Genomic DNA, 13,762 nt, shown 5'->3' with positions numbered 1-13,762 from the left:
GGTAGGCTTGGGTTTGGGTTTGGGTTTTATTGGCGCATCAGCAACTGAGGCTATGATGCGCCAGGTATTAGGTAGGCAGTCATAATTCAGTGATCACTGAGTGCATATGAGATGTAGTAACAAAGTTCCCAGACTGGTGCTGTTGCAGTCATGTTTGATGAGTTTGAAAATAAACAAACTAGTATATTATAGTTGAAACTTCCTCCAACAGATGGTGGTACAGAGATTTTCCAGTAGGCTGACAGGCTTAGAGTAAATTTGCAATACAGCAACAAATAAATAAATATCAAATTTTGCTTTAAACTAGGAAAATCTGGACCAGAAACAAATAAATATCAAAAACTTTTATGCATGTGTGAATGGTACAAAGGGTACTAGGAAAGTTTTGCAATACAGCTTTGTTTATTTAATTTTTTCAAAGTAATTTCCTCTACATTCAATACACCTCTCCATCCTCCGAAACCAATCTTTAAACCAGTTCTGCCAAGTTTCATTAGGGAGTAAAGCACACTCGTTGTCCCAAGCCCGTAGAAGGTCCTCATCACTGGAAAACCACCTCCCTTTTAGCTTCATTTTCACATGCGGGAACAGTGCAAAGTCGCAGGGAGCAAGGTCTGGACTGTAGGGAGGGTGCTCGAGAAGCTTCATTCCTGTCGTGGTCAAATATTCGGTGCAGGCTTTGGCGCGGTGAGCTGCAGCATTATCGTGATGGAGGTACCAGGTGTCCATTCTTGACTTTGGCCGCAGGTTCTTCATAGATCCAACGACTTTAGGCAGGCATTGTTCAGTATACCACTTAGCTGTGACTGTCTTCTGCGTGTCCAAAATGACACGTTCCACAATTCCACTCGATTTGAAAAATACAGCTATCATTTTCTTCTTTACAGATCGGGATTTTCTGACAATTACGGGTGTGTCGTCATCATCAAAGACCCAAACTTTGTTTTGAGCCTTGGTCGGCAGATCGTAATAGTACAGCCAAGTCTCGTCACCTGTCACGATGTTGTTCACATACCGAGATTGTCCCTTATCAAATTTTTTTAACATCTCCCGGCACCAAGTCACACGTCGTGTCATCTGCTCTTCAGTCAGTTGATGCGGCACCCAGAGAGAACAAAGTTTCTTCACGTGCAAATGATCTTTCAGAATCGAACGAATTGCTGGTGCATTTAGGCCCAAAGTATCCTCTATCTGTTGGTAGGTCACTCGCCTGTTTTCGTCAAGCATTTTCCTCACAGCAGTAACGTTTTCCTCCGTAACTGACGTTCGTGGCCTTCCCGGCCTCTCAGAATCCTCCAGAGTGAAATTTCCCCTTTGGAATTCTCTATACCACCTGAATATCATTGTACGATGTGGACAATCATCATCTAGTGCAAGAGTCATTTCTTCTAAGCACTGGTCTATGGTTAAACCACGCACAAAATTATACCGCAAAACTGTCCTTATCTCATTTCGTGACCACGATGCCATCGCAAGCACTTTACACTCTCACTACTAATGAATAACTGAGTCCATCGACTTGGCGTGGCGGCTACTATGCACGTATGAACATGTCTCAACATGCAGCAACAAGCAGCTTCCTGTGATTCATTGTTGCGTCATATTGCAAAACTTTCCTAGTACCCTTTGTATAAGCAGTTCAAAGACCACATGAGGATGTTCAAGGTTTAGGGAAAAGGAAAGTCTGAAAATTTGTGCTGCACAGCCACACAAATGAGACTAAGCAAGAAGCATGTCATCATGCAAAAACATCATCCAGACTTGTCAAGACAATCCTAATTTCTTTGACTGTATTTAACACTAGAGAGAAACGTAGGAAGTTCTGGTATAACCCAGAGATCAAGCATCAGAGCATATAGTACACTTCAAAATCATTACGAAGGCTAGTAAAGCTTTGTTTACAGAAGTCCAGGATCGAGATATGTCGACCGTATTTTTCAACAGAGTGTGATTTATAAGAAATTTGTACCTGAAGGGAGGGAGGGGGTGGAGAGAGAGAGTCAGTGCTTGGTTCTATGTACAGATACTTCAGTCTATTGATTCACATTTCCTGGGTGAGGATGCGATTTTGAGAGAAAGGCAGCTGGTTCTTGTTAACAACAACAATGTCCCTGCCATTCAGCACTTTTTATGAAGACATTTCTGATGAAAAAAAGACATTTCTGATGAAAAAATGGCATTGCACAGATTAACCATCCAGCCTACTCTCCCAATGGCTCCAGCAAAATTCTTCCTCTTTCCCAAGGTGAAAACTGCCCTTAAAGGAAAGATTTCGGGATGTTGAGAATATAAAAAAAAAAACATAACTGCCAAACTGAACACCACTCTTTGCTGACTCTTTTCAGTAACTTTTAGAACAGTGAAATTAGAGCAATCAATCAGGTAGTGATTACTTTGAATAAAAATAAAACCATTTTTGAGCTCCTTCACTTTGTGTTCTTTTTTTTTCAGTCAGTCCAGGAACTTTATTGCATACTTTGTGCGCATGTGCACACACACTATAAAGTTGTAGTTGACAATAAAGTTGAGAATAATTCATTTAAAACTTTTATTTTGAAAATTATACAGATGTGAGGCCATCACCTTCAAAGCAGTCCCCTTCAGACTGTACACACACACACACACACACACACACACACTCCAGCGTAGGATCCATTGATCGTAACATTTCTGGCACTCACTTTCTGGTATCTGTTTTAATACCCGCATTACATTACTCTGAATTTCAGAAAATGCATTCCTTTAATGACTCCTTTTAGTGGAGAAAATAAATAGAAGTCACAAGGTGACAAATCAGGCGAATACAGAGGGTGCTGCAACGTTCTGATCGATTTTGAAGTTAAAAACTTTTTCACTACAATAGCAGAATGTGCAGGAGCATTGTCATAATGCAAAATCCACAACAAAGCAATTTCAAGTTGAACCCAGTTGACTCGCTTGCAAAGCCTTTCCAAAACTTGAAGGTAAAATTGTCAATTGACAGTTTCATTAGGTGAAACAAACGATTCCTTTTCAATCAAAAAAGCAAATTAACATGGTTTTCACTTTTGACTTTGACATTCTCGCTTTTTTTGGGTCTTGGCGAGGAAGCTCCCTTCCATTGTTGACTTTGCCTTTTTGTTTCGGATCATAAACAAATACCCAGCTTTCATCCCCTGTAATCAAGCGAGAAAGCAAATCTGGAACATCTTTCAATGCTTTCCAACATCTCCTGAGAATGTCACAACCGAATTTCTTTTTGCTCACGAGAAAGGTTTTTCGGTACCAGCTTTGCACACACTTTCTTCATCAACAAATTTTCAGTCAAAATTAATCTAACACGTTCCCGATTAATGTTTAGTTTTTTGGCAGTCATTCTTGTGGTTAACCGCCTATCACTTTGAAGAAGATCATGCACGCGAACAATGTTTTCGTCATGTTAAGTCGTGGAAGGATGCCCTAAACGCTCAGCATTTTCGAGATTCATGTGGTTCTTGATATTTTTTTTTGCCCAATTGAAAACGCGTGGTTTCAACATGGTATCATTTCCACAAACTGGTCAACTTTTCATAAATATCCATTGACGATTCACCACTTTTCACCAAAAATTTTATCACAACCAACTCTTTGCTCTAAATTGGGTTCCATTTTTCATGTAACACGTCTTTACCTGAACCAACTTGTACAATGACTGAAACGACTGATGACATTTACCCTTTGCATGCAGGTGGGGGGGTCAGGCTACACAGCGGGAGGATGCAACGGTTTACAGTGTGGCCACTTTGACGGAAAAACAAAATTATTCTTGAAACTTTCTTTATTGTCACACCTCGTGTGTGTGTGTGTGTGGGGGGGGGCACCTTCGTAGCCAGGTGGGCAGGAGCAGCAGTGCGTAGCACACGCTTCTCGATTAGACCGGGGTTCGAGCACGTGAGCTACCAAATAGGAGGATGCGGAAAGGTCAGGGAATGAGCACCGCATGTTCCTGGAGCAATATGGTCTTAGCTGCTAATGCTCCTAAAAACCAAATAACAACAACAACAACATATATACAGGATGTCTAAAAAATACAGGGCATAACTTCAGGAATGAGTTCCTCATATGTAGACAATAAAAATATTTTATATCAACATAGTTCCAGAAATGCTTGGTTCCCAAGTTATTAACCGGAATGTCTTATCTCCCGCAGGTGATTTCCTTCATCACAAGGTACTGACAGAATCTGGTGGTTTTCCATTCCGACCATGTACTCAAATCAGGAGCAAGCAGATATGCACTTTATGTACGGTTTGGCAGACAGCAATGCTCTGGAGGCTCGTCGTTTGTACCACGAAAGGTTCCCAGAACGAAGATGTCCAGACAGAAAAACGTTTGAAGGTATCCAACACCGCCTTTGTGAACACGGGACCTTTACACCTCATGCTGCCAACAGAGGATGACCAAGATCTACAACTCCTGAAGTAGAGGAGGAGATTTTGGATGTTGTGCATGCCACTCCTGGAATCAGCACACGCAGAATAGCAATGCAACTGGCCGTTCAACGTTCTGCTTTTTGGAGAGTGTTGCGAGAACACCAACTGTATCCTTACCATCTGCAATGGGTACAGGCCTTGTCACCAGCAGATTACCCTGCACAAGCAATGTTCTGCCAGTAGTTCTTGCAGCAGTGTGGTACAACTCCTCACTTTCCTGCCTTAGTGATATTCACAGATGAAGCACAGTTCACACGAGACGGAATCCAAAACTTTCACAACCAGTATGTATGGGCTGAGGAAAACCCACATGCAATTCTTCCATCACATCACCAACAGCAGTTCAGCCTCAACATCTGGGCGGGTGTTTTTGGTGATAAGTTATTTGGGCCCCATGTACTTCCAAAACAAACTCACAGGGCAGGCATACAGAAACTTTCTGGAAAACAACTTGCCGATTTCTTGGACGACAGACACGCCACTAATCATTCGTCAACAAGCACACTTCACGCACAATGGTGTTCCCGCACATTTCAGCCACCTAGCCCGCAATTAACTGAATCAAAGGTTTCCTGGTCGGTGTTTAGGTAGAGGTGGACCAACTGCCTGGCCTCCATGCTCACTGATTTAAACCCACTAGATTTCTTCTTGTGGGGCCATTTAAAGTCATTGGTGTATTCGACTCCGGTATCTGATGTGGAAACTCTCTGCAATCGAATTGTGGCAGGTTGTGAGACAATACGAAACATGCCAGGAATTTGGAATCGTCTTTGCAAGCCCATGAGACGTCAATGTGAAGTCTGTATTCAGGCAGAAGGTGGACATTGAACAATTACTATAAGGCGATGTGAACAGTTAAGTGTCATAGGCAGACCTTCAAAACTCGGAAACCAAGCATTTCCGGAACTATGTTGATATAAAATATTTTTATTATCTACATATGAGGAACTCATTCCTGAAGTTGTGCCATGTATTTTTGAGACACCCTGTATATATATATATATATAAAAATGATAAAGATGCAATAAAATTGCTGAAAGTATTAGTAAACAGGAATGAGAAATTAAAATATATAAAATATATATATAAGACTGAGTTATGGACCCGGGGTACTAAGGTAAATGTAGAAAGCAACCATAATGAAAAATAGACAAAAAGGTAATTATCAGTGTATTTGTGTACTTGGTAGAGGAGTTGAGATATCAGGTGTAATAACCATGGAAGAACTGAGAGAACTTGTATGCTAAAAAACAAATTACCTGAAATAAAATGCAATTAATATAAGCATAATTAGCTGTGGGTCCTAGGACTTTTAACTACTTTGTCTGGGGGTCGGCAGCAAAAATCGTAGGAGCCACCATAATAAGCCAGATCTCTGTTTCTGTTATGATGTACAGAACATGCAAAAAGTATACATATACATCATAGCCGACCCAACAGAGACCAGAAGGAAGAATAAAAGAATAAATAAACTTTAAAAAATAAAAATAAATAATAATAATAATAAATAAATAAGTTCATGCTGATAGAATCCTGTGGAGAAAGAATTAAATATAAAATCAAAGAAATCTAAGAGAGGGGGCAAAACAAGAAAACTTACTGTCTGTATGGACCGGAAGACATTCCATACAGACAGTAAGTCAATGGGGACCAAATGAGAGAGCCGAATGTTCACATGTGGTGTATATACGTCAGCAGAAGTGGCCCCGTGTGGGGAGGGGAAGGGTGTGAATTCATAAATAGGAACTGTAACCATGGAAGTGAGCAATTAAACAGATGAGGCAAAAAGCCAGCAGAGGGAGAAACAAAAACTAACAAAGTAGTGTGGAAAAAACACAACTTTGTAATAGAAGAAACAAGTAGCAATAGTAAAGAAATAGCATCTCGATATTGCTTTCGGCCAGCCTAATTGCTCATGAGAAATGAAATGTAGTAAAAAAGAACAGCAGAAAGTAATTGGAATGGAGGTGAATAAAGTAGTGCTCAGGCTGTCCAGGGTTGCAAACCGTACCACAGTTGGTCCCTGGACGGATGACTGAACAATTGCCTCATGTTTAAGTCAATAATGGCAATGTTAATGAAATTAAAATCAAAATATTATTTTTAAGATAAAAAATAAAATGTACATCATAACAGAAACAGAGACCTGGCTTATTGCAGTAGCTCCTACGATTTTCACTGCCGACCCCCAGACGAAGTAATTAAATCCTAGGACCCGCAGCTTTAGGTATTTACAATAATTATGCTCATATTAATTGCATTTTATTTCAGGTAATTTGTTTTTTAGCATACAGGTTGTCTCAATTCTTCCATGTTTATTACACTTGATAGCTCAACTCCCCTACCAAATACACAAATAATTACCACGGTGTAAATTGAGGGCTACCTATATATATATAGGTAGCCCTCAATTTACACCGTGGTTAGGTTCCTGGAGGGACAGGCACAAATGGAACCCTTTATATAATGGAGTCAATCGGAAATCACAGGGTTAGGTTCCGGGCACCAAAAATTTCACTTACCACTTTGCATTGATCGTTTTATTTTATTAGCATTCTTCATAGTGGTAGTAATTGTCAATGGAGGCATATTCATAGCCCTACACACATTAGGGCGGCTTTCGCCAGCTTCCATCTTGCATATAACCCCCATCTTATTTTCCAATGTGATAGATTGACGTGCCTTTTTCACGCTTTCATTTGCACTAGGATTCAATTCACACAGCTATCACTATTATTAATTATTATTTAATTTATTAATAGCACAATTAATAAAAATGTTAGCATAATAAATTTCCAACACGTGTAAATGGCATAAACAACAACCAACTGAATGCTTCACAGCAGACCTTTACCACCCACATCCACAAGTGGCTACTTTGAGGGTGAGAATCTTTCTCATCTCTGATTGTGCATGATACATTGTACAGTACGATGCCGATAAATTTTGCCCAGCGATTTTACACTTTCAATTTATAAAAAAAAATGCAAAAAAAAAATGTGTGTGTGTGTGTGTGTGTATCATCGTCATCAGCCATTTTCAATCCACTGCAGGATGAATGCCTCTCCAGCAACTTTCCAGTTCCTTGTTTTGTGCAACGGCCATCCATTTACTATCCACAACCTCATGAATTTCATCTGTCCATCTCCGTTGTTGTCTTCCAGGTTTTCTTTTGGCTCCTCTTGGGTACCATTTTGTTATTTTCTTAGTCCATCTATCATCATGTCTTCGAGCTATGTGTCCTGCCCAAGACCATTTTTGTTCTTTAGTTTTGATGATATATATATATATATATATATCTGAACTTATATATATGTAAGTTCAGAAATATATATAAGTAATAGAGCAAAAAGATATAGAAAAAGAGTAAAGAAATATATAAAAAGGAGTAAAGAAACAAAATAAATCACAGTATATAAAATTTTTTTTTTTACATATGAAATGTACAGCCCTGATTTTGTTATCAAGTGTCAACCACCAAAACTGTAGAAAGAGACAAGAATATATTCTTTCTGATGCCAGGAAATAATGATAAAACAAAGGATTAAGAAATTATTGAATTTAGAATAAATTTAATGAAATTAAAATTTATGAGGTTAACCTTCCGATGACCAGGTGGGGTCACATAGTGACCCCAACTGTAAAAAAAGTAGCGTTGGGGTCACTATGTGACACTAACACTACTTTTTTTACAATATTTTTCTCAATTAATGTCTTAGAGGCTTCATTATTTTTTTAGCCAAGCTTTTCACCTTTTTCCAGATCTCTATGGATATAAAAAGGATATAAAAGTATATATTTAAGCTAGAAATAATAAGAGTGTGAAAAATTGCAAACAGATATAATTGTAAAAAACCCAAGGTACCAAAACTAGTAGGAAAAGGATAGTAGAAAAGAGAAAAAATTAAGGGGGAAGATAGGAAAAAAATGTGAATGTGAAGAACCTAAAAGATGCATTGAATTATCCAAAACTAAAGGCAAAATTAATAAGCCAATTAAAAGGAACAAAGCTATAAGGGGGAAAAAAAATTTTTTTTTTTTACATTAATAAATTGCAAAGAAATAGTGAGCATCAAATAGAAGGTGGAAAAATAATATTTGATGTTATAAAAATCTAAAAACAAGGAAGAGAAAAATAAAGGTTAAAATATTTTAAGCAATCTATAAAAGACTGATATATAATACAGGTAAATAAGCTGCATTTCTATTCATAAGTATAGTTATGGAAGAATATTAAATGGAAACTCTAAAAAGAGTGCATGAAAAAAAAAAAAATTGTTTACTAAAAAGAAAGGTGAAAGAATAGAATAGAATAGAATCTTTAATTGCAGCAATGATAGACATACAATTAGTCCCGTCACGGCATGGTGGTGCCAGGGGTTAACAAAACATATTTACAAAAGAGATACACATGAGAAAAAAGATAAATCAGATTATTAACAAGGCACAGTTTTACATTTTCAGTTCGACGAGGATACCCTTCCTGTATTTTTTATTATTGACCACTTCTTGGAGGTCCCCGTCGATGGCTTGCAGTGAGGGCAGCATTTGCTTTGGCAGGAATCTGTCGGTTAGTACTAGCCGGTTACGGTTTGCTAGCAGCTGTGCTGACGACCGGAGATAAGGGGGAGGAATGCGCCAAGAGCAGTGATCCCAGAAGTTCGGCTCTGTAATTTTACCGGTGGCCATCTTGATGGTGAACAGCAGCCTTCTTTCTGCGATGTAGGACCGGAGCCTGCGTAGTTGAAGAGCTTCTGCTAACTGCGTTGATCTGAGAGCTGGGGGAAGGTGGAGTTTGCTGTTGGCCCATTTTAGAAGCCAGAATTCGGCAGAGAATATTCTTTTGATGTTGGATTCGGTGGCCGAGGCCCATATCTCTGAAGCATACAGTATTGTCGGGTAAAGGATTGATACGATGTATCTTTTTACCAGTTGTGGGTCGGTGGTGTGGAGCAGCTGTTGTTTGGCGACCCAGCGTAGTGAGTTCAGCCTCGACTGTATGAGGTTTATGTGATCGTTGAAAGATAGTTTGGAGTCGAAGACGACTCCCAGATCTTTGTGTGTTTGAACACTTGGAACTGAGGAGCCGTTAAGCACAGGCTCCAACGTTGTTGGGCTGCCCTTTAGAGAGTAAGTTATTTGTGCTGATTTTAGGGGGTTGATTTGGAGGTTGAAGGTATTGAGGTAGTCAGCCATGTCCTGCAGTTTGCTAGTGATTTGCTGAGTGATTTCGGCTGCCGAGTTGGATGGCAATATTTTAGTAAGGAGCTTGACATTGTCAGCATATGTGATCCAATTGCACTTATTGGTCACAAATGGCACCATGATTGCTGAGAAGAGAATGCCAGACAGGACCCCCCCTTGAGGTACACCGGCAGTTATGTGGCGCGTGAAGGTCTTTGTTCCGATCTTTAGAACAAGGGTCCTCTTCGATAGGAGAGATTCTAGGAACCAGAGAACATCGCCGCGAAAATTGAAGTAGTTTTCTAAGAGACCATAAAAATAAGTACAGTAGCCCCAATGCAGTGTTCAAAATTAAATTAAGGTAATTAAATAAGAGATAAGATAAATATAAATAAAAGTGAGTACAGTAACATGAAGTAGTAGTAGGCCCTATTGCAATTTTTCTCAATCTTCATTACTTCTAGCTTAAATACATGCACACACTACTTATATTGTCTAAAATTTGGCCACAATTTTTTCTCAAGCAAATTGCATCAGATGAATAACAGAATGACCTCTATTTTTTAAGTTTCATTTTGTATTTTAATATAAATTTCTATAAAATTTCAGAAATTTATATAAACAATTGGAAAGGGAATAAGGCATGTGGATATTCAACTCAATTCAATTATGTACAATAGTGTATGTATGTAATGTATGGTATAGTTCTATACCATATAGGATGGAGCCTGAATGTATAAGTAATTTTTTTTCAAGGTCACCAAGCAAAGATTGAATATATATTTCTATTATATAAAAATAAAGAAAATCTCTAACTTCAGTTGACAAAAATTAATTAAAAGCTCACCAAAACGTATGCCCACACTTCGTCATATGTGCTTCCTCAATAATCTCAAAACAAATTGGGCTAAAAAGAAATTAATACATTAGATTTTCTTTAATATATGTATAAGATAAAATTAACAAGTATATGTATCAGAAATTAGTTTAGAAAACAGTATACTGCAAAAATGTGCATTTCAGTTTTTTTCTTTAAACAAAATGTTACAAGCATGTAAATATTCAGTTTAATAGGGAATATTCTGACATAGTCTCAAAATTTTAATAGAGAAATCAAGGAAACTGAACTGGATATAACAAAGTAAAAATAGTGGCTTTACATGCAAAGAGATGTGGTTGGGGTAGAGACAACCATACGACTATCAGTATAGTAACGATAATTTAATAGTTCTACCATATAACACTCTTCTCAATAACAAAATGAGAAATAAAACTATATTTCTGATAAGTTTATGTTTTTCATTTTGTATTTTTATATAAATTTCTGTACAATTCCATAGCACTCAATTATGTACAAAGGCTTCATGGACTTCAGGTGTAACAGAGTTGAGTAATGCTAAGTTTCCCTTTACTATATCATAAATAGAACAATATGCTCAATGGATAATTTAGTACCACTGCACTGTCATGCAATTGCAAAGATATTCTCTAGAAATGGAAATAAAGTCCCAACAACACCTAAATAGTTACAGTCCATCAAAAATGCAATAAATAATTAGGGTATATACAAATGCACCTATTCTAGGATTACATCCACTTGCACTGGCCAAGCTTGTCAGCAGCTGTTGTTGTTTTCGGAAATTTTGACACTGACTACTTTGGTCATAAATCAGTTCATATAGTTAACCATCTATTATGTCTACAAATGTGCTGGTGCACTGCGGCAACAAAATCAGCATTCTACAACTATCAATCATTTGAAGAGGTCTAGATTCAACACCCATCAATGACAGGAGGAATTTCTAAAGTCCTTTACAATTAAGGCTGTGGTTAGCTGATCTCAAGTGGAGGAAGTATTGCCCCCTCCAAGAGTTATTCGGGCTCTATAAATCAATATAAAAAAAAAAAAAAAAAATTTAAATGACGTGAAATTTGGCATGAATAATGGGATGGAACAGAAAAAGGACAACACACTTATTTTTATCAAAGATGTAAAATGTGCTCATAATTCTAACCAAATGGAAGCACTTTAATATCCGTTCAAGGGCTCAGATTCATGTTAAGCCATTGGCTTGACCAAAATAATCATTATCTTTGTGGACAGAGACCAGAATGCATACAATGCTGACTTGCCCATATTATGCTGATCCCAGAGCCTATGTGGAACAGTAACCTTGTGTACTAAAGGATGGAACCTTTCAGTGCTGTTTGCAGACAATATTCTTTAATGAATTCAGTCATTACGTTAAAAATTTATTTCATAAGAACAGTACGACAGATGAATAATGCTAAACAGAAGAGCCCATCTCCCCAAGGTAGGAATGATAACTCTCCATGGGTTCAAATCTAAGTCTGATCTCACAAAAGAAGCTATGGTAGACTGCTCAAAATAATGGCACTCCAAATAACAGAACATTTGAACTAACAGCACATTGAGAACAGATGATTACATACAGTGCCGATGCCTTGCAGTGCCAAAAAATGAAAACAGCAAGTCGCGTGATTACTGCATTTGCTTACGTTCACCATTTTAAAAGTGAATTCTGTACTGATATAGTAATAGATGCATGTGATGCAAGAAAGCAAGTGTATGAGCTTATGTAGCATCAGCCAAAAAAAAAAAAAAAAAAACTTCACATAATCATTCCCTTTAAAAGTTCCACCTTGAATTTATTTAAGCTATCACTTCTACAGCGACAGATGGAAATTTGTTCCAGCAATTAACCACCCACTATCTAAAAGCAAATTCCTGCACATCTATTCTACAGCTGTCGTTCCTCAATTTTAATTTATGCCCCCTTAGGTTTGTAATCTGAGCAAGCAGAAGAATGCCATCAGAATTCAGCATGTTGAACCCATTCAAAGCCTTATATACCTCAATCAGATCACCTCACAGGTGCCTAGCTCCAGCCGCTACAAATTGCAGAACTTAAGCCTTCGTTCCCCTCACCAATCTTATTGCCCTTCTCTGAACAAGCTCAAGCAAATCTACATCCTTCCTAAAATGAGGCCTCCAGACCTGTACGCAGAACTCAAGGCTTGGCCTGACCACTGCCTTATACAAAGGGATAATCACCTCCTTTTCCCTGCTAGCAAAATTCCTATATATCATTGACAAAACCCCAAGACCTGCCCTGGCAGCCTGTCTGCATTGCTCAGAAAACTTCATATCAGATTGTACAATTACTCCTAGGTCTTTTTCATTTTCTATCACCCTAAGTGTAGTACCACACAGTTGGTATGTTCCTCTGGGGTTACTTGTACCCAAATGCAGTACTTTGCATTTGTCGATGTTAAACTTCAGTTACCACTTCTCAGCCCATCTGCCCAAATTTTCTAGATCCTGTTGCAGTAGCACACCACAATTACTGTCATTAACAACCCTGCCAACCTTTGTATCATCTGCAAACTTTGACACTAAGCCTGATATACCTTCATCAATATCATTGATAAATATAGAAAACAATAGTGGGCCCAACACTGAACCCTGTGGGACTCCACTAATAACATTAACCCACAAGAGCAGCGTCCACTTATTACCACTCTGTCTTCTCCCACTCAACCACCCTTTTATCCATTGTAGCAACTTACCCTTAATACCATTCTGCTCCAATTTGTACGGTAGTCTTCCATGCGCAACAGTGTCAAAAGCTTTCCTGAAATCCAAGTATATGATATCAAAATTATTTTTTTGCATCCAGTTCCTTTGTAACCACATCACAGTATCTAATCAAACTGGATACTATGATGTATCACAGATTATACTACTGTTTTACATTTATTTTTAATTAAAAACCCCTCACTATGGCTCCTAAAGTTAATAAACATCATACAGATAAGAAAAGAAGAACATTAAAGCTTAGTGACAAACTTGATATAATCAAAACTATTATATTTGGGTCACCTGGAAAGTTAATTCATATACCTATGTAGATTGTGTTTGTAAATTGCATGAGTTCTCTGGTCGATTTGCCTGTTTTGCTGGGCGAAAAACCCTTGCTATCTACACCAGAGACCGACTAACCCAGCCAATAGAGTGAAAAAAGTCCATAAAAGTTCCTTGTGTCATTGACGGGATTCGAAACTGGGCCTTTTCCACCCGGTGGAAAACACAGACTAAACTTGAT

General features: G+C 38.1%; 1 protein-coding gene across 1 annotated transcript in view; it reads right to left on the bottom strand.

Annotated features, from left to right (window-relative positions):
- The window catches only part of LOC150087657 (E3 ubiquitin-protein ligase COP1-like), a 191,087-nt gene that overhangs the window by 158,682 nt on the left and 18,643 nt on the right, over positions 1–13,762 (bottom strand). Inside the window, exon 2 of the mRNA XM_090369904.1 lies at positions 10,483–10,542. Within this exon, the coding sequence (XP_090226030.1) occupies positions 10,483–10,542 (60 nt within the window). The remainder of the gene's footprint in view (positions 1–10,482; positions 10,543–13,762) is intronic.

This window comes from Mastigoproctus giganteus, chromosome 3 (genome assembly GCF_048544385.1).
Source record: "Mastigoproctus giganteus isolate SK-2022 chromosome 3, ASM4854438v1, whole genome shotgun sequence".
Taxonomy (NCBI): domain Eukaryota; kingdom Metazoa; phylum Arthropoda; class Arachnida; order Uropygi; family Thelyphonidae; genus Mastigoproctus; species Mastigoproctus giganteus.
This window is presented reverse-complemented; position numbering and strand designations above follow the sequence as displayed.